This window comes from Cinclus cinclus, chromosome 15 (assembly GCF_963662255.1).
Source record: "Cinclus cinclus chromosome 15, bCinCin1.1, whole genome shotgun sequence".
NCBI lineage: Eukaryota > Metazoa > Chordata > Aves > Passeriformes > Cinclidae > Cinclus > Cinclus cinclus.
This window is the reverse complement of record NC_085060.1, coordinates 479,067-506,316: the sequence shown is the minus strand read 5'-3', so window position 1 is coordinate 506,316 and position 27,250 is coordinate 479,067. Positions and strand designations below refer to the sequence as shown.

General features: G+C 54.6%; 1 protein-coding gene across 2 annotated transcripts in view; it reads right to left on the bottom strand.

Annotated features, from left to right (window-relative positions):
* Positions 1-1,218: 1,218 nt before the first annotated feature.
* Positions 1,219-27,250, bottom strand: part of MID2 (midline 2) — a 36,660-nt gene continuing 10,628 nt past the window's right edge. For both annotated transcript variants that reach the window (XM_062503053.1, XM_062503054.1), the window contains exons 2-9: positions 12,695-12,790; positions 9,805-9,912; positions 8,884-9,032; positions 8,295-8,422; positions 7,183-7,326; positions 3,718-3,879; positions 1,751-1,958; positions 1,219-1,621 (exon numbers count right to left, since the gene is read on the bottom strand). In XM_062503053.1, the coding sequence (XP_062359037.1) occupies positions 1,219-1,621; positions 1,751-1,958; positions 3,718-3,879; positions 7,183-7,326; positions 8,295-8,422; positions 8,884-9,032; positions 9,805-9,912; positions 12,695-12,790 (1,398 nt within the window). The remainder of the gene's footprint in view (positions 1,622-1,750; positions 1,959-3,717; positions 3,880-7,182; positions 7,327-8,294; positions 8,423-8,883; positions 9,033-9,804; positions 9,913-12,694; positions 12,791-27,250) is intronic.

Sequence of the window (27,250 nt, the reverse complement as noted above, 5' to 3'; positions counted from 1 at the left end):
CCATGGTGACAACAGGGATTGTGTGCCAGCCCAGCATCTCCTGGCATTTAAATAAATCTGGAGACTGGAGCTTGGCCATGGGACTTTATGCTTGTGGTTACTGGGAATACTGGTGACACCCAAGAGCTTGCAGTAACCAGGGTGTCTGAGCCTCTGGGACAGGACCAGTCCTCTGCCAGAGTAAACAGGATGGCTCCACACTCACACCACCACAGAGTCATGGAATAGCTTGTGCTGGAAGAGATCTTTAAAATGCACCCAGTCCCATCCCCTGGCATGGTGGAGAACAAACCAGAAGTCAAGATTTGGGGTCATAAATTGAGATTTTGGGTCACAGATCATAGAGGTGATCTTCAAGCAGGACTCTACTGTGGGCTCAGAGTAGGAAAGTGAGATTTTGCTGCTGGGACACCAGACAGGACTAATGGAGGCCTGTGAGAAGCAGGCACTGCTGGCCAGACCCCGTGTCAGGAAGGAGCAGCTGCCAAACCTCTGTGCCAGGGCCACAGCTCCTCAGGGATGCTGCCCTCCCTGGCTAAAGAGGAGATGGTGGGCTGGGGGTGCATGGCTAACCACTGCAGGACCTCGAGGATGTATCAGGAGCAGCACGTGCAGCACAGACGGGCACTGGGAACACCCTCAGTGCCATCCCCACTGCCACAGACACCAGCCTCCCTCCACGGGACCACCAGCCAACACACAAGCACTGCTCGCCAAGCCCAGGGCTCTGAGCCTTACCCACCCCACCAGGGAAACCACCGAGCCCCAGCCACAGGGAATGTCCTCCCTGGAAGTGCTGCTCAGTGCCCTGGGTCCCCAGTGGGCTCCAGAGCTCATCCCCTCTGCCCAACCTGCGCCTCATGGCACTCACGAGCCCTTCCCTGACCACAACACCTCAGGCCACCCTGAACCCCGCCCTGGCCCTTCCAGCCCCCAAGGGAAAGCAGAACCATCCAGGTGACAATCCTCTTGGGGAGAGATGGAGCCACTGCCAAAGAGCTGCTCCCGGCACTCCTGCACACTCTGGAGCTCACCAGCAGCAGTTCACTTCCAGCCGTGGGGCGAGGTTCCTGCACTTCCCCACTAGAAGGAGATGGAGCTGGGTGTGGGCAGTGCTCCATTGCTCGGGTGCCATGGTGGCTCCTTGGCGTGGCTACCAGCAGGCAGCTCTGGCCACCTGCACCCACGGGCACAGGCAGGCTGGGCAGCCTGGTGACACTAGTGACAAGCTTTCATCCCTGACACGTACGGGGACTCCTGGGGCCGGCAGTTACACTCCTGCTGCTCAGGGTAATCGATGAAATCCGGGGCGGGCAGCCCTGAGAGGATCATCAGGGATTTGTTCCAGATGGTGAAGGTGGGACACACCGGCAGGATGAAGGAGACCTCGAAGGTGTGCAAGTGGAGGGAGTTGGCCGGGTCGTAGAAGGAGAGCGCGTTGTTGTCGTAGTCCAGGAGGACACCGAGGCGCTTCATCTGCGGGTGCACCTCCACCAGCATCTCCTTGTTGTTGTGCCGCACCACAAAGTTGTTGTTGCAGCGGGAGAAGACCCAAGAGGAGGAGTTTTTCCCAATCCATTCGTTCTTGGGGGCTGACTTGTAGGCCACGCCGATGGCGTACCTGCAGCAGAGGAGAAGCCGCACTCAGCACCGAGCCCAGCCCCGGTGGCTGGGGCACCTCGTGCTCTCAGAGCCCCCCTGTGTCCAAGGGCACAGGGTGGGCATCCCCCCTGACACAGTGGTGCCTCACCAGGTGGAGGATCCCACCACCACCTCCCAGTAGTGGCAGCCGCTGTCGATGAAGACGTTGCCGGCCGCGCCGTAGCAGCCGGTGCCGCTGAACCGCTCCGGAGTGTGGCTCTTCTTCAAGGAGCTCTCGTCCTTCTCCATCTGCAGCCCATCATTGGAGATCTTCAGCTTCTTGTGGGCCATCTTGGGGTCCAGCTTGAACGGCTGGCCTGTAGGAAGGAGACACACGGATTAAGATTTGGGTTTTTAGCATCATGGTGCAGGAAAGGGGCTTCTCCACATCCCGTGTTCTCAGCTTTGCAGTTTAATGGTGCTTTGCTTAGGTCTTTTCCCCAAAACCAGACCAGATCTGGGTGATGTCCCAGAGCTTCAACCAATCTCTCCTTGTTTGTCAGTGATTTCCCTCTGGAAGTCCTCAGACTATCCCTGGATTTGCAAACAAAGCCCCAAGATGCTACAAGGAGCAAATTGAGTTCAGGTGGGTTTTGCTGCTGTGTTTTCACGTGAGATGCAGTAAAGTGCACACAGGCACTGGAGAGCATTTCCATAGGGATTCACCTGCTTCAGGACAAAGCAAACAACAGCTGCAGAGAACTCCCCAGGTCCTGCCAGCACCTTCACCCTCACTTTTTGGTACCCAGCTCAGGGCTGTGTCCTCCTGCACATTCCCATTTTGGCTACAGATGCAGAGTCCCAGCAAGGAGAAACACTGACACCACCACATCAGTGGAGTCCTGAGCCTGGGCTGGGAACCCGCAGAAGAGTCAGGAAACCCTGCACACAGACACACAAGGAGAACCCCAGAACAGCTGGGAACTTCTGCAAAGAGCTACAACATCAGTGAGAATTGCAGCTGCAGAGCAGAGCTCATGTGTCCTCTGTTACCTGATGGTAGCTGGTGCTGGTTTTCCTCTGAGCCAAATTTGCTGAATAATTGAGTTGAGAAGCCTGAAAGTAAAGCTGCAAATTGGGAGTGACCTGCCCCCTCCTTCTTCTGGCTGCTCTGATCTTTCTGCTGTATCTTTTCCTGGCAGTAATGCAAAGAGACAAGCTCTGAGGAAGTGAGGTATGAAAACACTTGGCTCCATCAGGAGAGAGACACTCACAGCTGTTTCTGAAGGCAACCCCTTGCTAAGGTCAGTGTGAAGAACAGGAGCCCAGCTCTTGTCTCTTGTTTGTGCTGGCATGTTCTGGAGCAAGAGTTTGAGCTGCATCCACAGGCAATGTGTGCAATGGTCTGGGAGGGTATTCCAGAGAACAGCGCATTGAGAGACATGCAAGCACTGGGAAGGCTCTCCAGGAACCTGGAGAGCCAGTTTATTCCTCCCCCATTCCTACATCTCACACTGTCCCTCCTGTGACACCCTGCAGGCCATGGCTGCCACTGCTTCTGCTGTCTTTGCTGTCTTTCAATGGAAAAAGATTTTCCACCACAAACCCAGAGCTCTGTCTGTGCCAGGGCAGCTCCACTGCCCTCAGAGCTCAGCTTCCCCTAAACACATTAAGCCTTCCTTGGCATCCCCAGGGCACTGGAAAGAAGAACTTCTGCTCTGTGTGTAGCTGCAAAGCCCCATCCACCACCATGGAGACACTTCTGAACCTCCTGGCTCTCCAAGTCCCGAACCTCTGCAAGCTAAGCCACACGCATGAATACAGCTGCCCTGTGCCCCCTTGCATCAGCCCCAAAAAGCCCAGGGATGCAAAGCCACAGAAGAATGGACTGTTATGACCTAAAACCCCAGGGACGGGTGCTGACAGGAGCAAAGAGCTCCAGCTGGGAGCCCCTGGCACCACTAGGGCTGTCAGGAGCCCATCCCTGGAGGCACCAAGGGAAATGGGCACTCCGAGGATTTCACCACACGGTGTTTCCATCTCCCTGCTAGCACTCAGCCATACCCCGGGCACCCAAGTGCCCAGGAAACTCTCCCCCCAGCCCTGCCATGGCCAGTGGAGTGCCTGGGCACCTACTGTTGGTCTTGAGGCGGGCAGGCTCGCTGTTGCGGCTGCCAGCCTGGTTGATGGCTTTCACCAGGAAGATGTAGCGGGTGCCACTCTGCAGCCCATGCACCGTGTAGTGGTTCTGCTTGATGTTGGGCACGATCATCCAGCTGTCCATGGAGTTGTAGAGACCTGCAGTGCAGGAGAGAGACAGAGATTTATCCCCAGGGAAGGACAGAACACAAAGGCCCCGTGCAGAGCTCTCGACCGCGTGTCCCTCGGAAGGACTTACTGCTCTCCCTGCAGATTGTCTGCAGGGAAACTTCCAGGGGTGATAAATCCCAGCAACACAGAATCTTTTTCCATTATAACACAAAGGCAATGTTGGTAAGGCAGGGCCAGGGCTGCAGTGCTGGCACCTTGGGATGCTGCAAGTGATGAGGAAAGGGTGCAGGGAAAGGGAAATTCAGCCAGCAGCACTTTCCACTCCAGGCAGATGGCAGAGGAAGCTTTTGGTGCCTGGGAGGGGGTGATGGCCACCATCCTCCCACCACCACCCCACCATCACTCTCTCCCATGTCTCTGCTCCCACTGTCACAGCCTCCCTTCTGCTCCAGGGCCCCAGTATTCAATTTCAGCAGCAGAAAGGGATTATTTGCACCTAAATTGATGTGCTTGCAACTGTATCTTGTTCCTGCCCAGTGCTCAGTGCTCCAGGGTGGGAAGTAATAATCCATGGCTAAGGAAGGCTGATGCTTGGATCCCTGAATGGACTGGTCTGCAGAGTGGTGCAAAGAAAATGAGCTCCCAGTGAAGGGATCCAGATGCTTGGAAATCATACAGGAGGCTGAACTCGCTCTGGAAATAGGAAGGAATGACAAATCCAAGACCACAGAGGTGCCAAGCTGGCTGCTGCAGTGACTTGCAGTGTCTGAGCTGCAGGGCCTGGCATGTGTGGAAATGTAGGATGTCATCCTCAGGTAGGATGACACAGCGCCCCAGGAAACAGGAAAAGCCTTACACAGTGCCACTGAGGCTGTTCCTGCTGCCAGCATGACTGGGATGAGGATTGCCTGAACAGCTGGAACTGGGGACAAGGATGCTGTGGGGCTCAGGGGAAACCAGGGCAGCTATCACAGCATAGGGCAGGGCTTTGAGCCAAAAGGCATAAGGAAGAAGTAGCTGAAGGCTTCCTAGATCTGCTGAGAGATGAGAGTGCATTGTGAATTTGGGGTGACTGGAGACGGGGTTCAACATGTGCAGGGCTGGGAGGCAGGAACTGGGAATGTTCCACACCTCTTCTGCAACAGCTTCCAGTTCATTTATCTTCAGTGCTGGCTCAGCCACAGGACAAGGGCAGGTTGCAGTCCCTGTCATCCTGAATTTGGTTTGGGACACACATGGGAATGGCTGAGGGGCACAGAGCAGTGTGATGTGAAGTAGAAAATAGAACAGATGTGATCCTGATTGCAGCCTGCACACAGAGCTGCTCTGGCTGGAGCCTGCAGCTCCCAGCCCAGCCTGGCCAGTGTCACCCCACAGGAAGGACCAGCTGGGGATGCTCCATCAGGAAAAATGAGGTGGCTGAGAGGTGACAACAAGAAGGAAACTAGGTTTCTTTAGCAAAATAGTCTCAAAGAGCTTGGCCTTGAAGACCAACCTCCTTGCTCCTACCCTCACCAAAGCTTAAAAAATCCCTTTTATTGTAGCATTCATCCTCCATAAAAATGTCTGGCTCTTGCCAAACTCTTGGCTTTGATGGAAGCATGAAGGGGATGGGTTCCACAGGCCAACTCTGCACACCTTGGAAAGGTATTTCCTCTCCTGGTCAGGCTCCCAGCTCCTGCTCCAGTGTCTCCTCACATGAGTTCTGCCAACTCATGTTCTGCCAACTCATCACCCAAACAACACTGTTCCAAGGGACAATAAATTATTTAACTGATTTAACTGATGTTTTCTTCATTCCTCCTATGAAGAGCAACCTGGAGGTTGCTGGCTGGCCAAGGAGGACACTTCTGACATGTGGTCCTCTGGGCTCTCCTGCAGCACTGTCCTCACTGTTCCTCACCCTCGTGGTCTCCACAGCTCCTCCTTTCCCAATGCCTGTGCCAGACCCCAGAGGTAGCAGGTGACTCACTCCCAAGTCCCTCAGTGTATGGGACCCCAGGCCACGTGTTTCCAGAGTGGCACGTGGGAAAAGGTGAGAGCCTGATCTTCCTCTGGCATCGTCCCAGAGCAAGGGCACAGAATCCTCAGTGGAAAAGGGCAAAATCCTGCTAGCTGAGGGTGAGGAAGGGTGGCTGCTCCATCCCATGACTGTCCTTCCTCAAGGAGCAAGCTCTGAGCAGCCTGTCAGCCCAAAGTGTACAGAGCTGGCACAGGGACCTTCAGACATCCCTCCCCACTCGGGGACACCAGCAAGTCCCCTTCTGTCCACAGCTGAAGTGCAGGGGACGTGGAGCTGGTGGATGAGCTCTGCAGGTTTCCAGAGGACAAAGTGCTGGAGACAACATGCTCTGGCTGGGAAGGAGAGGGGAGGAAAGCCAAGCAGGGCAGGTCTGGCTGCGACAGCACCGGCACCTGGCAGCCTCCATGGGAAGGAAACTCAAAATCTCACTTTCCACAATGAGGGCAAAGGCTGAGCTGTGATTGGGGAGGTGAGACCCAGCTTGGAAAATCACAGGGAACTTTCTCTGGCAGCTTCCTGCACATTTCAGGGTGCACTGAGCAGCCTTCCGAAGCCATGACACTGCCAAGGTCCCTCCAGCCAGCATGATAGACTGGCAGCTCTGAGACAGACTGACAGCTCTGAGACAGACTGACAAACACCTGAGGCACCTGGTCAGCACTGCTAAGAAAACCAGCAATAGAACTTCCTCACAAGCCACAGACATTCAGGGATTCTGTCCTCAGTCCTCAAATCAAATCCCATCCCTGTGAGACAAATCTGCGGTGGTGTGCAAAAACCACGAGGTATGGCAGCAGTTTTCATGGCTAATTACCTGGAAATGTGGCTCAGAGCTGCTCTAGAGGGTTTATAAACCACATGAGTTATCAGCCACGGAGCAGCCAGTGCTGCCCTGGGTGTGATCCCAGGTACAGGAGATGGGAGCTGGACAAGAGCCCCCAGAGCTCCTGATGCTTCCCCAGGTCGGGGCTGGTGACACCAAGTGCGGACCAGAGCAGGTCAGGGATGGTCCCCAGCACAGGGAGGGCTCCACTGCTCTGATCCACTAGCCCTTGGCAGATCCTTTGCTGCTGTTTACTCCACAAATACCCAGCCTCTAAACCCACTGATGAACCTGAGACCCTTTCCTTTACAGAATCCCAGAAGGGTTTGGGTTGGAAGGGACCTTAAAGCTGATCCAGTGCCACTCCAAGCCATGGGCAGGGACACATTCCACTGTCCCAGGCTGCCTTGGGCACTTCCAGGGATGGAACAGCCTTAGGATGTCTGGGCAAGATGGGATTCCTGCTGAGGGGGATGTGACTTACTGATGAAGTTGGCCTGGCCGGTGAAGATGGTGTACTGGAGCTCGTAGGAGCTGACACTGAACTCGTCCTCGGAGATCCAGTGCACGGTGATGGTGTCGTGGGAGGCTGTGCAGAGCTCCTCCCGCACCGATGGTGGGTTTGGCGCTGGGGGATGGCACAGAACACACACTTGGGTCACTCTGGGCTTCCCTTCCTCAAAAACCCACGGCTTTTCTGCTCATGTGAGCACTGAGATGGGCTTGTGGCAGGAGTAGAGTCTCTCAGCACCAAAAACTCCCTCATTTCATCTGTTATTGTGTTTCCCACTGAACTAAACTCTTTAGTTTAACAAGGCATCCAGAGGTCAGAGCAGAGGGTTTTCACTGCCGCTCCATCAGGTTTGACACTCCCACCCTGAAACAGGCTGAGAACCCACTTCCAAATCCACCTATTTCCCTGCACTGGCTGTGGAATAAGTATTTTATCCCATAACTGATCTGGACATGCTTGTGCTAATCTTTCACTGGAAGCTGATCTGCTCCATGATGATAAAATCGGATTTGGGTGAGTGAGGATGTCGTCGCCTCCCTGGAGCTCTCATCCCTCCAGTGCTCCAGCACAGGCTGGCTCAGGAGCTGCTGCTGCTGCCAGAGCCCCGAGGGCAGGGATCAGCCTGTGCTGGGGCACCAGGGCAGCACTGAGGGGCCACTAAGGTCCTGCCCAGCAGGGTTCATCATTCAGGACCAAGTGACCCAGAAAAAGGGCAGGAAAATGGAATTGTTAAAGTCCAGAGTGCCTTAGAAGTATAATAACTGGTTAATTCGTCATTGCTCCTCTGTAATCCTTATGGATCCTTACATAATCCTTATCCCTCTTGCATCCTCATGGGCATCAGCCTCCCCCACTAGGTCCTGGAGACCAGAATTTTTAAGCTTTCTGGACTTTTCCATGGGTCCTCCAGGAACAGCAAGGTAAAACAGGAGGATGGTGACATGTCACTGTCCTGGGGACAGCACAGGCCCTGCTCTGCCACAGCTGACCTGGTGCTGGGTACAGGTGAAGTCCTAAAATAAGCACCAGCCCTTGGTGGAGCACAGGGCAGGGGGCTGAGGGGAGCACACTTGAGCACTCACCTGTTAGATAATCCAGCCCCTCCAGCAGCTTCTTCTCTCTGGAAAAATCTAAAGCAAAGTTTTCAAAGGCATCATTAAAATTGATATCTGGTATCAGGACTTGAGAGGATGCAGTTGCCATGGCGACCCTGGAAGGAAAGAAGGGACCATCAGAATACAACCGGGTGCACGAGGGAGGCCCAGGGATGGGGGCAGCCTCACTGTGCCTCAGCTGCTGTCAGGAAAGCAGCCTGCAGCACAGACCACTGCCCCCAGCCAGGAGTGGTCTGGCCTGGGGACAGCCCCTGAGAGTGGGGGGCTCCATCCCCAGGGTTTCCAGCTTTGACTGGCCCTGAGCTCCCGTTGGATTGGCATTCCCATCACTGTCCCACCCCAGGGAAGGGGGGCTGGCTTCCACACCACTGCTAGGACCTGCCACGCAGCACCTGTCCTGCAGGGATGCGAACCTGACCCCGGGGTTTGGGCGAGGATAAACTCAGATTCAGCACAATGGGAGCTGCAGGGATGGCTGGGGATCTCCGAGCAGGTGAGTGCAGGGGACTTGGGTCATCTCTGGCCGGCAGCAGTGTCCCAGCCCAGCCCAGCCCACCTCTCAGCCACGTTCCTGGCAGTCTGCAGGAAGCGAGCGTGGTCGTTCTCCTTCAGGATGTGCTCAGCCTGGTTAATGAGCACCGTGGAGCGCTCCAGGCACTGCCGGCAGTTGGCGACCTGCTGGGCCAGCTTGCGCAGCTTCATCACCTGAGGGACACAGGAGGCTCAGGAGGGGCTCAGGGGGAACCCCCTCCTGAGCCAGGAGCAGTGACACGGCACAGGAGTATCCCCATGGCTCTGGGGAAGGAGCACAGCAAAGCACTTCCCATGTTAAATGTTGCTGGGAGTGGGAAAGCCCTGGGGCACAGCCTGAGCCTGCTCTGAGGGTGCCACGGGTGATGGATGCTGGAGATGGAGCTTTGCTGACCCTCTGACGTTTGTCTTTCCTTTCTACCATGAGCATCTGTGAATCTTGGGTGCTCCCTTCCCCTCTGGGGTCAGATGCTACACATGAAAACCACTGGGAAGCACCTGGAAGCACTGGAGGAGAGGTCCAAACACTCCAACAGAGATTGAGGGTGAGAAGAAGCTCCCCCCCAGCTGTGCTGCAATGCAGAGCATGCAGCCTCTGCTCTCTCTGCGGCACTGGACTATGGCCCTTCAATATTAATTCCACATTATTCTGTTAGAACCATACTGGTGAAGAGCCCCGAGGAAGCTGTCTGGAGTGATCCAAGCTCTGCACCAACTTGTCACGCTAACCAACACACTGTTCCTCCTCCAGTGCCAGCCAGCATACGCTTTGTCCTTGGCAGAGGAGCCCTGGGGCAGCAGCAGTGACAGGCACCTGGGTTTGGGGTGGCACAGAGGGCAGCACCAGGGGACACCCCGAGTTTGGACAGGGGGATGCACCAGCAAACCCTGGGGCTGGCACGGGAGGGCATCTGTGCCCAGGGACACACGAGCTGGGACCCCTCACCTTGGTCTCCTTGATCTTGACAGCGATGACCTGCTTGCGCTGGCGGATGATCTCCATCAGCTCATCACACTCCTCCATCAGCTTGGCCTCGTGCATGGCTGTGTTCACCTGGCCAGGAACAGCAGTACAGGTGTTGGGAGGGACACACGACACACAGGTTTTAGGAAGGACACACAACACACAGGTTTTAGAAGCTCACTCTCATAGCTGTGCTCACAGAGGTGCACACACAGAGTGCAGTGGGGGGGCACAAGCAGAGGTTCCAGTCCTCTGCCTCCAGGGATCCCAGTATCCATGGGAAGATGGACAGGACAGGGGGGAATTCACTTCATGGAAGAGGAATTGAGCCCTAGCACTTAATTAAAGCACACTACAGGACAGAAATCAGTCTTTCTCATTTTATACTCCAAATCCCTCTGAAACAAGGCAGCCTTGAGTGAACCACATTTTTGCTACAGTATCTTTTTTTAAACCTGGCCAGCAGATTATGCAACACTGGAGTGGGAGACAGCTGATGGTCTGCAAAGAGAGCTCCACTGAGGAAAAACAGCAGAAAATCTTCCCAATCTGCTCCATGTGGCAGGGGGCAGGGAAAAGCCCCAGGGTTTGGGGCCTGCAGCAAGCTGCTGTGGCAGTGATGCAGTGATGCTGTGGCAGTGATGCAGGGATGCAGTGATGCAGGGATGCAGTGATGCAGGGATGCTGTGGCAGAGAATGGAGGGGGTACTGCAGACCAGCACTGCTCCACTGGCAAATCCCTGGCTCAAGAACATGTGGACGCTGGCCAAACCACTCTAGGGATAAGCCAGCTCCCAGATTAAGGCTGGGTTTTGGGCTGAAGACTCAGCAGGTACTATGGCTGCAGGAAAGCTGGGCAGGTTTTAGTTGTCACAAGGCAGAAAAAAAATCTTTCACCCACCTAAGTGCTTGGGGGAATGTGCTAGGGACAACAGTCCTGGAATAAACTCAGCTCTGGGAAAAGCCTGTCCTGCACCTCGTGGGGATGAGAAACAGCATCTCAGCCCACAGGCTGAGTCACACACAGGCAAACCTCCTCCTGCGAGCCCCAGCAGCTTGGGATGGAGCACAGCACCCCCTCCCACCTCCACAGTCCTCAACAGGATTTTGGCTGTGTAGCAGTGCCTTGGGGACACCAGGAACTCACACTGAGGCTGCTGTGACACAGAGGTCACATCCTTCTGCTCTCCCCACAGTGGGGACACTGGGCTGGCACCATCCCTGTTTTACAAACTCAGCTTCTCTGCAGGGCTCTCATCTGCTCTCCTTGGTCCACATTTCCATCACTGCCACAGAACTTGGCCATTTGAACCTCTCTCAGGGCAGCCCCCCATGCACCAGAGTCACTCTTGAGGACACTTGTAGTGCCCTTCTCCAGGGTGAACCCCTGTCCTTCCAGGTGTTGGTGGCACAATTCTTTGCATATGCCATGAGATTGACACTGAATGTGTCTGAGGGGCAGAGTACATGGGGATTGCATGTGCCTGCCTGTGTGCCATGTCCACAAATAGCTCAAAAGCAAAATTCCCTGAATCAGATTGATGGGGAGCACAGATATTTTCTGCTTCAGTTTACTGTGCTCTCTGTGAAGGTGCCTCCGAGGGCCTGACTGTGCATTCAGCAGAGCTGAGAAATGTTACTGGAACTGTTATTTTAAGCAGAGTGTCTGACAAAGCTGAAAACTCACAAACTCTGTCCAAAACGACAGCTGAGAGGTCTCAGACTCTGAGGATTAGACAGAAATACCAAATATCTTTCAATTTATCCTGCATCAGGTCATTAAGACATTGGAGCTGGATTCAAAGGAAGAGGTTTGGAAGGACATCCAGCCACATCCCTGCTCCATCCCTGGCGGGTTCTCAGAGCCAAAGCAAGGCCCAGCAGAGCAGCAAAGGCTGGTGACTGTCACCAGAGCTCTGCAAGGGCATCCTGGCTCCTCCTCTCTCTGCCAAACATCCTTTTGCTATCTGTGTTCCCAGACTCGGTCCAAGCCCAGAGCCCTGGGGAAGAGGAAGCCCAGGAGAGACAGCTCCAGCAAAGCCATTCCTGCTGCAGAGTGATGCACAGGCACAGAGAAGCAGGACAACACCAGTGACACAGAAGGCCAGCAGTGCTGCAGAGCCAAGTGGGATTTTTCTTTTTCCTGCTCCTTATTTTGGCTGGAAGCTCAGCCCCCTCCTCCTCCTAGTTGCACACTGTGGCAGTGGCTGCCAGCTGCTGGCACTCACAAAAAGGCTTCTGCTCTCAGTGCCTCTTGCCAGATCATCAGGACAGCACAGAGGGAGTGAAGAACAAAGCTCTGACGATTCCTGCAGGAACTGCAGGGCCTGAAGCACCTCCGGAGCCCCAGAGCTGCTCTGACATGCAGGTGTGAGGGACGAGCTGCAGCTCCCTGGGCAAATGCATCATGGATGCTTTGCTGTGGGCAAATGTCTCCACCCAGCACAGGAGCACCCCTTGTCCTGCTGCAGCATCCCTGCATCCCCCTGCAGCACTTCTGCATCCTGCCACAGCTGCATGTATGTTGTCACCCAGCTGAGCTCTGAGCCAGGCTCGGTGTCACCTGAGCCCTGCACCAGGCTCCCTTTCACTCAGTCCTCCACCAAAAGCAGCTGCTGGCCCAGCACATAGCAGGGGCAGCTCCTCCTGTCTGGAGCCAGCCCAGCAGCCCACGGCTCCGCTCAGTGCCTCCCAACCCTGCCAACTCCTTCAGACACCTGGGAACCATTCTGTGTCCTCCCCTGCTTGGGACGACCCACCACACTCATCCCTGCTCCCTAAAGCCCCCAGCAAAGGACTCTGGGTGACCCATGCTTTGCCCCCCTTGAGCTGGGAGCTGGCCCGGGCACCTCCCCAGCCCCTCCTCACCCACCTCCACTTGCTGGCAGATCTGGATCAGTTTGGCCATCTGGTTTTCCAGTTCGCTGTTGCGTTTAACCAGGTTGGTGAGATTTGTCTCCAGGGTTTGCTGCAGGTCCAGAAACGGGAGAAAGAGGAAAAATACAGAGATTTAGCAAAGCTGGAGTGTCCCCAGTCCCCTGCCAGCAACTGAGACCCTGTGCCACTCAGCACACTGCCTGAGGGAGGGACTGGAATAACTTTGGGAAAGGCTCTGGGGCAGCTCCTGCCCATGCCAGCCCAGGGCTGTGCCATGGGAACACTGAGCCCAGCACTGCTGTGACCCTGGGGTGTCATAGCTGGAGAGGACAGCGTGGGTCTGCCCTTTGCCACTCCTTTGGACAGCAAACTCTGACTATTTTCATCATCAGTTTTGCTCTGCACAGGGTGTAGGAGATGAACAAGAGCCTGATGAGCCACGGCACAGGGATATCTCCTCTGCCAAGCACTTCAGCTGGAGCTGCAATGGCACAGGCAGGGAGAGCTCAGAGCTGGCTCTCAGGCCCCAGCCAGTGTCCTTTGTTCACCAGGGCAGATCTCAGCCAGTGGGTCTGGCTGCTCAGAAGATTCTGAGCTCTGGATCACGGGCAGTGGATCCCAGGCAGCTGCTCTGGACCAGCTCATGGCCAGCACATCCCTACCAGCACATCACTGCCCCAGAGGACAGCACCTGGGTCTGCTTTGGTGCCCACAGGCTGCACTGCTCAGGGAGAAGGAGGGGATGCAGTGAAGACCCCATTTGAGGGGATATCCACATCCCTTTGTGGGTGTTACCAATGTCAGAGACACAGCACTGCCAGTCCCACATGCTCTGACAGGAATGCTTTAGAACAAAGCACTCCCTACCTGTTGCAGCACTTGTTAGGAAACGATATCCTATAAATATTTTAAACTCCAGGGCTGGAAGAGGGTCCCTGAGGTGGTTCATTCATCTGCAGGTAGGAAGTGCAGTCTGAGGCTTTCATCTGACCCCAGCAGACCCATAAACACAGCCCCTCTCTGCACAGATGGGTAATTGGGGGCTACTGAGCCAGGAAAACTTGAATCACAGGCACAGGCAGAGCACTCATTCCTGAAAAACCACTGGCTCCTAAAAATACTCCAAGCTCGTTTGCAACCCTGAAAATTGCTGGCCAAGGGCAAGTAAAGGAAGAAGGCAGGAACAGGCTGGAGAAATGGAATAAAACCCAGGGAGCCTTGGCTATGCCAGAAGAGTTTGCAGAGTGGGGCTGTACGGATAATGGAAAAGCCAGCTGCTCCCACCCCCCTCTCCTCACAGCCCAATATTATAAACATCATTTCACTACAGCAACGAACATTTCACTTGCTAATTACCTCCCTCGTCACCAGCGTGGCTGCAGTGAGGCTGCAGCTTTGAACTCACCCCAATCTGCTTTAATCTCCCAGGGTGTGAGGGAGGGCAGGGCTTGGGGCTGGGGTGCAGCTTTGAAGCACACGTGCCCACACCCCATCTGCAGCACCCCAAGCCTCCAAAGGGAGGGTTATCACTCCTCCCACCACAACACAAACCCTGTCCCCAACACCAATCCTTCATCACACACCCTCTGTGGCAATGCTGAGGCAACCAGAGGTGCTGTTCTGGTGCCAGCCATGGCTCCTCTGCTGCTCCCCTGCCCCTCAGGGCACCCCCAGACCCTCGCTGCCCACCCCCCTGCATCCCAGCAAAACACAGATAGAATTATTCCATCTGTCTGACGTGCTGAAACAAATAAAATAGGCTTGAAGCCTGGATCACACCAGCTGGTTATTTTGTAGGTGTATATAAATTACAGCAATTACAGGGGTTGGGTTTTAATTGCTTTATAAAATGCCTGTCACTTCCCCAAACCTCCACCTTCTGTCCTGAAATACAAATAGGTGATTTCTCTACAACTGGGGACTCAAGCGAGAAAAAGAGAGAAAAAGGCTTTGAGCAGGAGTCACTGGTGCTCTGTGGGGAGAAGGGCCTGGGTCACCCAGGGACAGCAGGACCAGAGAGGGAAATGCCCTTGGGACAGGGGCTGAACCTCTCCCAGCCTGTGCCAAGGACCCACAGGACCAAACCCTCCCACGACTCCAACAGAGCAGCTCAGCACCTGCAGCCCTTCCTGCCAGTGAGTAGATGCCCAGTAAATCCTTTCCCACCCAGGCAGAGGAGAGCAAACACCCAGCACTGACCTGCAAGCACCAATGGCTCTTGTTTGTTCAGTCACTGGCACAATGGGCAACAACCTGATTTTCCTTTTCCTTCAAATACCAAACGAGCAGTTGAACTAAACACGGATTTCTCTGAAAAAGGCATCAGGGTTGCAGGCTCAAGACAGCTTCAGGAACTATGAATACGTGGTGTCCTCCAGGTATCTGTGCTTCATCAAACACAGCCTTGCCTGTGTCTGGCTAGAGCTGCTCTCCATGGCTGGTCCCAGCCCATGCACCATTCTGGCAGCTCTGGGGGATGCTCTCAGCCTCGTGGCTTTAACCAGCTGAGACCTGGAACAGAGCTCTGAGCCCCAAGCAGGTGCCAAAGAGCAGCTCCCTACGTCACACACACCTGAGGCTGGGGGCTGCAAGTCCCCAGGGGTTTGGGCAAGCCTCAGATCTCCTCCAGCATGAACCTGTGGGTGTGGGATGGCAAGACCTGGAGAACCCTGGAGCTGGGAAAGCCCCAGGGACAGGAATGCGGGGGGTGAGAGACTCAGAGACCCCGCCTGGCACGATGGCACAGAGGGTGTCCTTTGGCTCTGCCTTACCCCAGACAGGTTTCTGAATTCGTCTTCATGGGAAGGCAGCCAAAACTGGAGAGTGACACTTCCAGTGATTTACTCAGGGCTTTTCTCATTGCCCCTGTTCATCTATAATCACTTCCAATAATGGAGGAGAATCCCTGCCCTGATCCTCCTGCACACCACAAACACAAATCATGTGCGCATCCACAGCCCCACGTGCAGGCATGCAGGCACCAAGTCAAACCCACTCCAAAATGCTCCCTGCATGCCAAAGCAGCAGGAGAACCAGTTCCTGGAAGCCACCAGCATTCCCCAGGCTCACCTGGTCAGGGCAGGGGATGAGCACCTGCAGCAGCCATCTGGGATCACTGCCACGCTGAGGGTGCACAGCCAAGCCCTTGGGGCTCAGGATGTGCTGCCAGGTCCCAGCACGGGGCAGGATTCCTGCTGGGTGTCCTCTGGCTTGCTCTGGAGCAGCACAGGGAAGACAGATGTCTCCAGGACATGGCCCGGGGCATCAGGAGTCTTCCATGGAGCTCCTGGGGGAGCTGCTCCTTTTTTAAAACCACAATGTTGTTGATAGCACGAGGCAGCTGTGATTGCACTGGAGCCGTGGGAACCTCCACCATGTCCCTGTTCCTGGGTAAAACACTGCTCTGCACTGAGCTCCCGCCCAAGGCACCCACTGTGGGGGTGATGGAATTGATGTGCTTTGTCTCCGGAATGCTGGGGCAGCTTTCTGGGGAAGCAGCAGCTGGACAGGGTGACCTGCAGGCAGCTCCCACCAGGGGCATTCCAGCCCCATGTGCTCTGAGGGGTTTTTGGAGCAGGACAGTGACAGTGGGGCTGGTACAGCATCCTCTCACTCCACTGGCAGCTGCCTCTGTGCTGCCAAACTGAAATCACAGAAGTTTGGAAGGGACCAAAGTTCATCCCATACAACCCCTGCCATGGCAGGGACACCTTTCACTGTCCCAGACTGCTCCAATCCCAGTGTCCAACCTGGCCTTGGGCACTGCCAGGGCATTGACAGCACTGCAGATCAGGCTCCTCTCAGTGACCACAGCAGGTCCAGAGCCCCACTGCTCCCACTCCCGCCTCCCTCTGCCATGGCTGCACAGAGGGCTGAACGTGGCACAGCCCACTGCCAGCAGCACATCCAGGGGATTCAAAGTGGAACAGGGGAAATATAGGTTAGATATCGGGAAGAAATTCTTCCCTGGCAGAGTGGGCAAGCCCCGGCACAGGGTGCCCAGAGCAGCTGTGGCTACCCCTGGATCCCTGGCAGTGCCCAAGGGCAGGCTGGACATTGGGACTGGGAGCAGTCCGGGACAGTGGGAGGTGTCCTTGCCCAGGAAGAGCGGTAGAACAAGATGAGCTTAAGGTCTCCTTTAACCCAAACCATTCTGTAATTCCACAACTCTATGCTTAGAATCAATTCCCAGCACCAAGAAAAACAAACAAACAAATGAAAAAAACCCCAACAAAAGAAACCAACAAAAACTTTGGGGAAAAATAGGCAAAGCCAGTCAGCTCCTGGGCTTTGCTCAGAGAATGTCCCCAGACAACAGGACAAGTGGCAAACAGACAAGACAGAGCTGCCATGTGTGACATTAATGCATTTTAAGTCACTTTGGAGCAAAACAGACTGAGCAAGAGCTGAGACCTCTGCCAGAACTCGGGGCTGCTGTAGCCCCTTGGCAGAGCTGACCTAGAAACCAGCTCTGCATGGCACAGGGCTGGGGGGTTCAAGAGCCTGAGCCTGGACCAGGCAAATGGGCTCTGGCAGTGACCCTGGCATGGAGGGGATGGGGACCGGGGGATGCACTCGACCAACACACCTGAGGGTGTGGTGACATGCCCCACATCCTCTGAGCAGCGTGAGCAATAAAGAGCAGTTCCAAATCCATCCATCAGCTTCAATCCCTGATGATCTGTCAGGCTGGAACCCTGCCTGGCTCTTGCTGTGCTCACCCTCAGCTGGGAAGCAGCTCTGGAGGGAAGCTCCCCATGGGGAGCAGGGATGCAGGTGACACAGGGGTGGTCTTGTCACAGCCAGGGCTCCCAGCCACAGGCATCATGAGCCCTGTGCTGGGAGTGACCCACGTGCCTGGGCACACAGTGCTCCAGCCATGGTGGCCCCAGCCTGTCCCCTTCACCTCAGGGAAATCACAGAGCAATCCCAGCCTGGCAACACCTAGGGCTGGACTGCTCACAGTGGGGTAAATCCACCGTGCTCCAACTTGTAAATGGGGTGAAAGAAAGGAAGGAACCATGGAGAGCCCCCAGGAGCAGTTGTGCTGGGCTGAGCAGGGGCTGGGAGCAGCAGGCAGGTGGGATCCATGCTCCTGCACACAGCATTCCAGGGCAGGCTGCATCAGCTCTTACTGTGGCTTGTGTCTCCTTGGGAATTTAAATTGAGCAGAGAAAAACTAAAGCAGAAAATGCCAAGTAAACAGGGAAAGCTGAGTGTGGGGTTTGCAGCCTGCACGTGCTGCTGCTGGATCAGCACATCCTGCATTTGTGTCCTGGGGGCTCTTCTGCAGCATCTCCTCCATCGCCCAGACCCGCCTGGTTTTGGGGAGCAAACCTGTTTCCTGTCCCACCACAGGAGCTAAAAGCACACTCTGGATCTGTCCTGCAGCTGCCTCACCCATGGGGAGGCATCACTCACACCCACACTCCCACGGGACACCATTGCACACATCTGCAGCATTTAATTACACCTGCAGAGCTCCTGCCTTTCTGGGCTACATCTCAGTGAAGAAATGAGAGGGACAGAAACGGCTGCAGGTAAAACTTGCTCTGTCACCTGCCCATGGAGTCACCCGGGGTCCCACCCACCTCCTCCCAAAGCCTCCCTCTTGGGCTCTGTTACCCAGGAATGGGATCAAATGTTCCTGCTCCCATGGACGACCCGAGGGCAGGGAGCACTGCTTAGTTCTGTAAATCACAGCTGTCCTGGGGAAAAGTCACACAGGGGAAAAGTCACACAAATGAGTTCAATGTTGCTGTTTCTCCCAAGTTGCTGATGAGTTGCAGACATGGTCTGAGCATTGTTTTGGCAAGGTTTGTGTCTGGCTGCCTGGGTGCACAGCCCTGCTCCTCGCTTACCCCTGTCCCTGTGCTACTTAACAGCAGCAGGGGCTTTGCTTCCAAAAATATTCCTTGAGGCAAAACACAGTGAGAGCCCAAACACCTGGAAGTCCTTGGCACAGCCCTGCTCCCTGCAGGGAGGAGCAGCGGCTGCTGCTGGAGAACCTGGGCTGCTGGAACGAGCTGTTCCTTGTTCCACACGTGGGCTGGGTGGGAATCACACACAGGTAACCAGGGGGAACCCAAACCCACCTTGGCAGTGGGAATGCAAGAGAGATGCATTTCATTGTCCTGTTACCAGGGCTGGGGGCACACACACAGGGACACTGCTCCTTTAGGCTCAGCTCCTGAGGCTGCCTGCCCCAATAGATCAGAGGGCTTTGTGCACATGCATTTTAAAAACACAAGCCTGTGTTTTTAGGCTGTGTTTTTAGGATTTCTGTCTCCCAGCAGAGGCTCCAGCCTGTCTGTCAGAGCATGTTACCCCTACACAGGAATTCTACTTCTCCAAACAGGCAGAGGATGAACAAAACTCAGCATAATAAATGGAGTTTACCCACACTGATGTTCTTAGCATTCCCAGCTGCAAGGTCACTTTGAGAGAAAGTACTGAAAGGATTCCTCCTCCTCCTCCTCCCAAATCTTCCTGTTTTAACCCTTTCCTCCCAACAGCCATTTTCCCGGCTGAGACAAAGGATGGGAATAAGGCAGCTGTTTGCATCCAGGCAGGTCCCCCAGCTCCCCAAGCACTCACCAGAATAAGTGAATCCCAAAATAGGTTGGGAGGGACCTTAACACTGATCCAGTTCCACCCCTGCCATGGGCAGGGACACCTTCCACTGCCCCAGGTAGCTCCAAGCTGGCCTGGGACACTTCCAGGAATGGGGCAGCCTCTGGGCATCCCAGAGGTTCTTCCTGGCAGAAATGCACATGGCTGATTTAGGTCCTTCACTCTTCACATCCTTTCATCTCTCCAAAGCCATTCTTCTCCACTTGGATATTATTCTGGTTTTCCGGATCATTACAGAAGAATTGAAAAATGTTTAAATATTTTATTAAATTCGTCCCGACTGTGACAAGCAAGTTTTCATTCCTGAAGTCATCTAAGCATGATCTGCTTGCTGGAGCTGTCCTAGTTAAACACTGAGATTTTACCCCCCAGTTCAGGCTGTATGTTTCTCAGCTTAAAAGAATGTGATTTTTTAGACATCTTATTAAATGTGCTACATTTGCCATAAAAAATTCCCAAACTACAGTGAGCCTGGAGTCTATTTGCACATTTCCCACTATTTTTATTTATTCCTTTAAAAAGAGAGAGTGGAAGGAAAAGGTTTCCAGTGCTCCAAGCAATGCCTTTTTCCAGGAATTTTTCTCCAGTGAGTAATTCCTGGTTCCTTCCAAACCAGGTTTATAGAGGGGTCATTTTCTGATGCTCTGCTGTAGGAACCACCCCAGCTGCACAGCCCCAGGAGTGGAAGGGTTGGGGAAATTCTGAGCTCCCCACCAGCCATTGCCCCCCAGAAAACCCCATGGCTCATTCTGGGAGGAACCCAGGAAGCAGCTCTGGTGTTCCCAGTGGGATTCAATTCTTGCTTCCCTGAAAAATCTCTTCTGTCAGAAAAGTGAGCCATTAGCAATGATCCTATTTTATTCTGCCACAGAGATGAAACCACAAAAATGGAGAAGAAAAATGAAAGAAGATGTCAAGATGTGCAACTGCTCCTTCAGTCTCAACCTTCCATCCTCTCAGGTTTCTGTCTCTCCTGTGAGCACAAGGGACTCATCTGTCACCCTTCTGGGTCACTGTGGCCCTGGGGATGATGCCCAAAGCCCTCCCTGCCCAGGAGGATCCAAGGGCTGGCAGCAGTGCAGATCCTTCCCAAGAGCCCCAGTGTCCCAAGGACACCCAGGTGAGCAAATCCCTGCTGCACATCCTGCCAGATCTGGGGTCTGCAAACCCTCAGGGTGGATGTTCACAGGGTCCCCGAGAGCCCAGAGAGCCCCAGCAGCACTCAGGGGAGAGGAGCCCACCAAGCCCTGGGGCAAGGTCAGGTGGGAGTCACCCAAACCCTGGGAAGGCAAAGATTCCAAAGGATGGGCACAACCCACAGCCTGAAACACAGAGCAGCAATCTCAGGCGTGGGGAAGGGTCAGAAACCAGAACACCCCATGCTCATGTGCCTGGAGGAGTTGCCAGAACAATCAGAGGGACAAACCAGAGGACAAACAACAACAGCACAGCTCGAGGAGAGGTCAGACCATGAGACATTTGAGAGCCCCACACTTGAGCACCAGCTGCCAAGCACAACCCTGGCACTGCTGGCTCTGAAGCCAAATGAACAAAAGCCTTCAAGTGTATAATAGATAATGCTTCATTCCATAAATACGTATACACGCCTGGAAGAGACAACTGTGGGAAGGAGATGCATCTCTTGAAGGAGCTCTATAAACACATGGCAGGCAGAGAACACCATCAATGTGGAGGAGAGGAGAGGAGAGGAGAGGAGAGGAGAGGAGAGGAGAGGAGAGGAGAGGAGAGGAGAGGAGAGGAGAGGAGAGGAGAGGAGAGGAGAGGAGAGGAGAGGAGAGGAGAGGAGAGGAGAGGAGAGGAGAGGAGAGGAGAGGAGAGGAGAGGAGAGGAGAGGAGAGGAGAGGAGGAGGAGACACTCCAGTGACTCCAGTGACCAGCAGTGTCCAGGGCAATCACGTCAGCTGCACTTGCTGCAGGTAACTGTGTGGATGGGAAGAGCCCTTGGGAATCCTCACAGGGTGTGGGAGAATGAAGCGATGGATCTTCAGAGAAAAAGCCTGACATGTACAGATGTGAGGTACACGGGTGTGTCTGAACAGGAGAGTCAGTGTCACCACGAATTACTAAAGGCACAGGAGGACAAACTACCTGAAAGAGCATCAAGCACTTTTTACTCCTCGCCCTCTGAGGCTCTCTGTGATTCACAGCCAGGGGAGCTTCATTAGGCAAAGCCCTGTGGGCTGTGACACGTCCTCAGGAGCCCAGGACCATCCCAAGGGCACCTGTGGCACCTGGCTCAGGGCATGGCTGGGCTTCCACAGCCTCCCACAGCCCTTCCAACAGTGAGAGCATCCCAGGGCACAAACACCCATCTGAGGCTGCTAAAGGAAATCTGGGATTTGGCAAGTCATTTATGCAAATTCCTACCCACACTTAATAAACAACCGAGCGTCTGTGGCAGAAATTAAGAGATGCAATTCAAAGGGAATGCACTGAGCAGAGAGTTCAGTGCTAGAGAGAAACTCATGGAAGATTCATACGTTCCCAAAGAACATCTGGTTCCATTCAACATCAAAAAAGCTACTTTGTGATTTTCACCAGATAATGGGTTTATCAAAGATTTCCTAATCACTTCATTCAATTCCTATCTCACCTCCCAAACCAAATTAGCAAAATTCAAGCAAAAAGTACGGAAGAATCCTGAAGAAGGTACCTGTTCCCCACTTCCTCACTATCTGGGCTGTACATCAAGACTGAGATCTGGCTGCTCCCAAACTGAATGGGAAACACAAAAGTGGCTTTCAAGCAGAACTCATACCTAAACACTGGGAATAAATGGTTTGAATTACAAATACAAAATTATCTGGGGAGTGAAGCTAAAGCTCCTGCATTTTAAATTATGACAGGAGACAGGGAATTCTGAAGAGATCAGCCAGACGCAGCACCAGAGGTCAGTGACAAGTGACAGGGGTGACACCAAGCATGACTTGCGCTGTGAGCATGGCACACGATCCAGCTTTACTGAGCTAAAGCACTGCAGAACACGGCTTTAATCTAAAATATTAATTGGCAATAATTGCATAAATGATATCTGTATATGGCTCAGGCTCCAGCCCACCTGTTTGTCCCAGCCTGAGGTTGTTCTGGTGTCTCCCCCTCCTCATGCTCCTACTGCCCCTGTCAGCCCCTCTCTGTTCCCTGCCCTGGCCCTTCCAGCTCCTGGCCCCGGGGACTATTGATTATTGATTATTGCTCAGCTCCTCCACCTGGGAGCTGGGTGCAGGCAGAGCCTGAGATCAGACAGTCCATGCTGGAAGGGATGGCAGCTGGAAGTGGAGGTGAATGAGGGACGACGAGGAGGAAGAGGTTGTGCTGGGTGACAAGGATGGGGAGGGGCCACCTGATAGGAAAAGCTCAGTAAGAAACCCAGAGGGAAGGAAATCACCCTGCCTACATTCACCTCTGGGGCTGTGACACCCACCTCTAGGCTGTGACACCCATCCCAGGGCTGTGACACCCATCCCATCTCTGGGTGCATCCCAGCAGCAGGAACTGACTTGGGCACTCAGAAACACCAGAACCTGTGCCAGGGAGCCATTCCCAACCCAGCATGGCACAGGACAAGTGAGCCACTGCCAAGACTCCTGAATATTCCTGAATTCCTCAGCCCTCCTCTGCCTCCTCCAGCCTTGCCCCCATGCTCCCATCAGGGGCTGTGCTGGACAGGGGCCCTGAGCTGGCTGCCAGTCCCTGGTAACAGCAGAGCCCGTGCTCAGGAGCCTTTCCTCTTCCAGCACACCCTGGAAATTCATCTTGCAGCTCCCATGACCAAACAAGCTGATCAAATGCTCCAGCAGCTGGCTTTAATTCCCCGCTGATCCGGCTCCTGCGCACACTCGGGAGCTTCCCCTTCCTTCCTTCCTTTCCCCATCCCTGCAGCAGCAGCAGGAGTGTCAGGGATCACACACACCTGCATCACACCATGCATCTCTGCACCTGCCCACACTGAAGGATTCCTCTCTGTTCCAAACCTTTTCCAGGCAAAACAGCAGAGAAGCTCCTGCAAATGCCAGAGCAAAGATCTACTTGCTTTATTTTAGGAGGCAGGATCTTCCAAGGATTCCTTCCCTTCTGAGGGAGGGTCTGATGGGCAGGAAAGCCCCAAAACGGGGAGGATTTCCCAGAGAAACATCCCTGGGAAAGCCGCACAGCTTGGTGGCATCGCTCTCAAAAGCTTGGGCACGTGGGGACAGTTTGCTAATGAGGATTGCAGCGATTAGGAGCATCAAATTATCTTCTGCAGCACACAACAAACAATGTTAATGGCGGGGTAATGTCAGGCAGAATCACACTGCATTGGAACAGCACTGATAGCACATGTTAAGCAGACATGTAATTACCACTGTGGCGCCTCGATAATATTAATAACGCTGCTAATTAGACTGATATAAATAGCAAGATTAATTGTCACAAAACATCAGTGTCAGGGTTGAAAGGCAGATGTAAACCTTGCACTTTTACCAGCACTCGGGCACCGGGGCCTTAAGAGACAGCACCCAGCACCGATGACACCCAGAGGTTCCTGGTGACACCTGGTGACACCTGGCAGCACCTAGAGGCTCCTGGTCACACCTGGTGACACCTGGCAGCACCCAGAGGCTCCTGGTCACACCTGGCAGCATTTGACCCTGATGGAGGGAGCTGGCATGAGGCAGGCAGCAGCAACAGGATGGCACAGCCCAGAACTGGGCAATACAAAGTCCTTCCTATCCCAAAGATGCCTGAACACCCCAGGACAGCCAGGATAATCCTGGCCATGTCCCCACACAGCCCTGGCTGAAGGACACAACCTACTACCTTCCCTTAATGCCTTGGAGACAGAGGAGAGTGGCACTGGGAGCCATTGATAGAAGTTCTTCAGGACCTTGCCATGTTCCTGCCCAAGTGAGCAGGAAAAGCCCCCAAGGATGGTTTAGAAACCCACACCCCACTGCTGGGAAAGGCAGGACAGGAGGGGACCTTCAACCCCTTGGGGACACCTTCAACCCCTTGGGGACACCTTCACCCCCACTGCGGCACGTTCACCCCCATGTTCACTGGGGCCATCCCACCTTTCCCATGGAACCTGCCCCAAGCTCCTCCCTGGCTGGCTCTGAGCCACACCAGGGCAATGGGAGCTGCTTGGCTTGGCTGGGTGCTCCAGGCTCCGTGCCCACCCCTGGGCAGGGGAGTGGTGCCCGGGTTGGCAGAGCATGGTGTGGGCACAGCCCTGGGCTCCTCTGGAGCTGAGTGCCATGGGGCTTGCTCTGGCTGATCTGTGTTTATGTAAAGGCATAAAGGTGAGACTGTTCCAGCCAGCCTGGAGATGCTGAGATAGAGGCACTGGTACAAACTGAGCCTCGGGGGGAATGCGCCAACGCTGGGGAAGGTTTTAATCCTTTGTGCATATGCAAGCAGAGAGTCCTGGGACTTCTGGCTTTATCCCTTTGCTCTTTTGCTTCTGGAAGAGTAAACAAAGTGCCTAAACCTACCAAAAAGTCACTAAAACCATCACCAAACAGCATTTTCAGAGTTTCTTCTGTGACCACAAAAGATCCCTTTTGGGATCCCTTTTGCACCTGAAATGCATGGGGTGCCAGAGAGGACTTGGCAGAGATGTGGAGGGGACAGTACCCTTCCAAAGCCCTTGGATCCCAGAGCCCCACCAGCCTAGAACCCCACAGTGCAAATCCTGGCCCAGCAAAGCCTGTGCACTTCCCCCTGCACAGCCAGGGTGACTCCAATGGCCTGAGCCCCCCAGCCCAGGGCTCCGAGCCCACGGTTCCTCCAGCCCACCCCAATTCACTCCTGGGCTGCCCTGGCACACCACCAGCGCCAGCTTATCCAGCACATCTTGGGCACCAGCCCCGTGGATTACTCACACTCCAATGCCTTACGGCAATGGGCACGACAGGAGATGCCTGGACAGGTTTTCCCTCCTGGAGCCAACAGCCCTGCCCACTGTGGCTGCCCTGGGGCTGGGCACAGGCACTGCGGCTGCCAGGTGCCCCAAGGTGCCCGAAGGGCAGCAGGGCTGGGCTGGGCTCTGCCTCCAGCCAGCCCTGCCGCCCTCCTCAGCCCCCCAAAACCATGACCATGAGCACCCCAGGAGATGCCTGCCCCGTGCCATGCTGCTGCCCAAGCCTCCCTGCAGCCCTCCTTCAGGAACGAGACCAGGAACCAACCCAAGGCAGGCTTCTCCAGAGGTTACAACATCTGAGAAGTGCAGAGGGGAGGGCCCCCTGGAGCCTTCGTGCAGAGCACATGGTAGGTGCTCATGCCAAAACCTGCTCCAGCTGCTTCCAACTTGGCTAAAGCTGCACCCAGGGAAGTGCAAAGCTCCCGTCAGCCCCTGCTCACTGCTCCAGAAAAAAAAATCCATTTTCTGATACAAGGCGAAATTTCCTTCTCTCCTGGCTACTGGGAAGGAAACAGATCTGCTCTATGACACAGCCAGGGAAGGGGAGCCTGAAACATTGTGGGCAGGACCCCAGGGACACCCACGGACCCTCGGGGGGCTGCCAAGGGGGCAGGGTCACTGTCACCCCCTCCTCACACATGCAGACCATGCACAACGCTTCCAGCACGGACCAAGAGCATCCAGCTGTTTCTCTGGGTCAGGCTGGAGCCACCATCACTGTGTGCAGCATCAGGACAGCTCTTGAGGGGTAAGCAGCAGACCCCAGGCAGCCCCTGAGCTCCCTGCCAGCCCCTGCCAATCCCTGCTGCCCAGTGCATCCATTCCATCCATCTGGGATGGATTCCATTCCATTCCATTCCATTCCATTCCATTCCATTCCATTCCATTCCATTCCATTCCATTCCAGTGAGTAAGAGCCCCAGAGAGTCATGAGGCTGCTTGGAAAATCCCAAGAGTTCCAGAACATAAACAAACACCTTGTGGGTTCGCTTTGGTGTTTTTTTTTCCAAGCCTTTGGACTGGATTTGAGTCAATGTTCAAGGTTCTCTCCAAAGTCTCAGCATAGCACACATACCAGCCCTGGGATGCCTGATTTGACACGAAAGCTGAGGCTCACATCCCCTCTCCTCTCAAAGAAGGAGCTTCCCAAATGCCCTGAGACAGCTGGGATGGTGCTGGAACCAGAGGCACCCTTCAGCCCAGCAAGTCCCACTGGGACCTGGATTGGTGGATCAGCATCCCCAGCACTGGGAGTGAACAGAGCACCCCAGCTCCGTGGCATCTGGGACTGACTGCCAGCCCCAGTGGGCAGGGACAGAGTCTGGGATCCCCAAAGGCCCCTGCAGCAGCTCCCAAAGAAGTTCAGCAGTGGAGCAACACCTCAGGAGGACTCTGCACATGGAAGGAACAACAGGAATTCCCACATCCAGGAAAATCACAGCCTCAACTCTTGGTACCCTTGGCCACCACAGCAGGAGCTCAGGACACCTGGGCCATTCTCTGCAGCAGATGCTGAGTTATTACAATGAAGGGCAGACAAAGGAATCCTGCTCCCTGCCTGATCCTGCCCCATCCCACTCCAGCAGCCCCTCTCCTGCTCATCCACACAGGGCTCTAAGGACTCAAAGGACTCTTTCAGCACAGAGCAGTGCCAATAACCCTCCCACACTGATCTTCCTGGCACACCCCAACCCTGAGAGTCACTCCCTGAACCTTGATCTAATTTGCATTTCTTCCCTTTCTTCCCCCATCAGTCCCCTCATCTTTCTTTAGAGACTCTGTTTGCCAATAGGAACTTTTTGTTCCCTCTGACACCACAGATTTATGTTCTGGCAGGGCTGCACGGCTTCCACCAGAGGCCTCGGCCTGGGCTTAGAACAGCCCCATTAGAATTTAATTTCTATTTCTTGATTGTGGTGTTTTACAACAGTTAAAAAGCAGCTTTTGAGCACTAAATCATACTAGAGGTGTGTGGGATCCCTTCACCTCCCCAAGGTT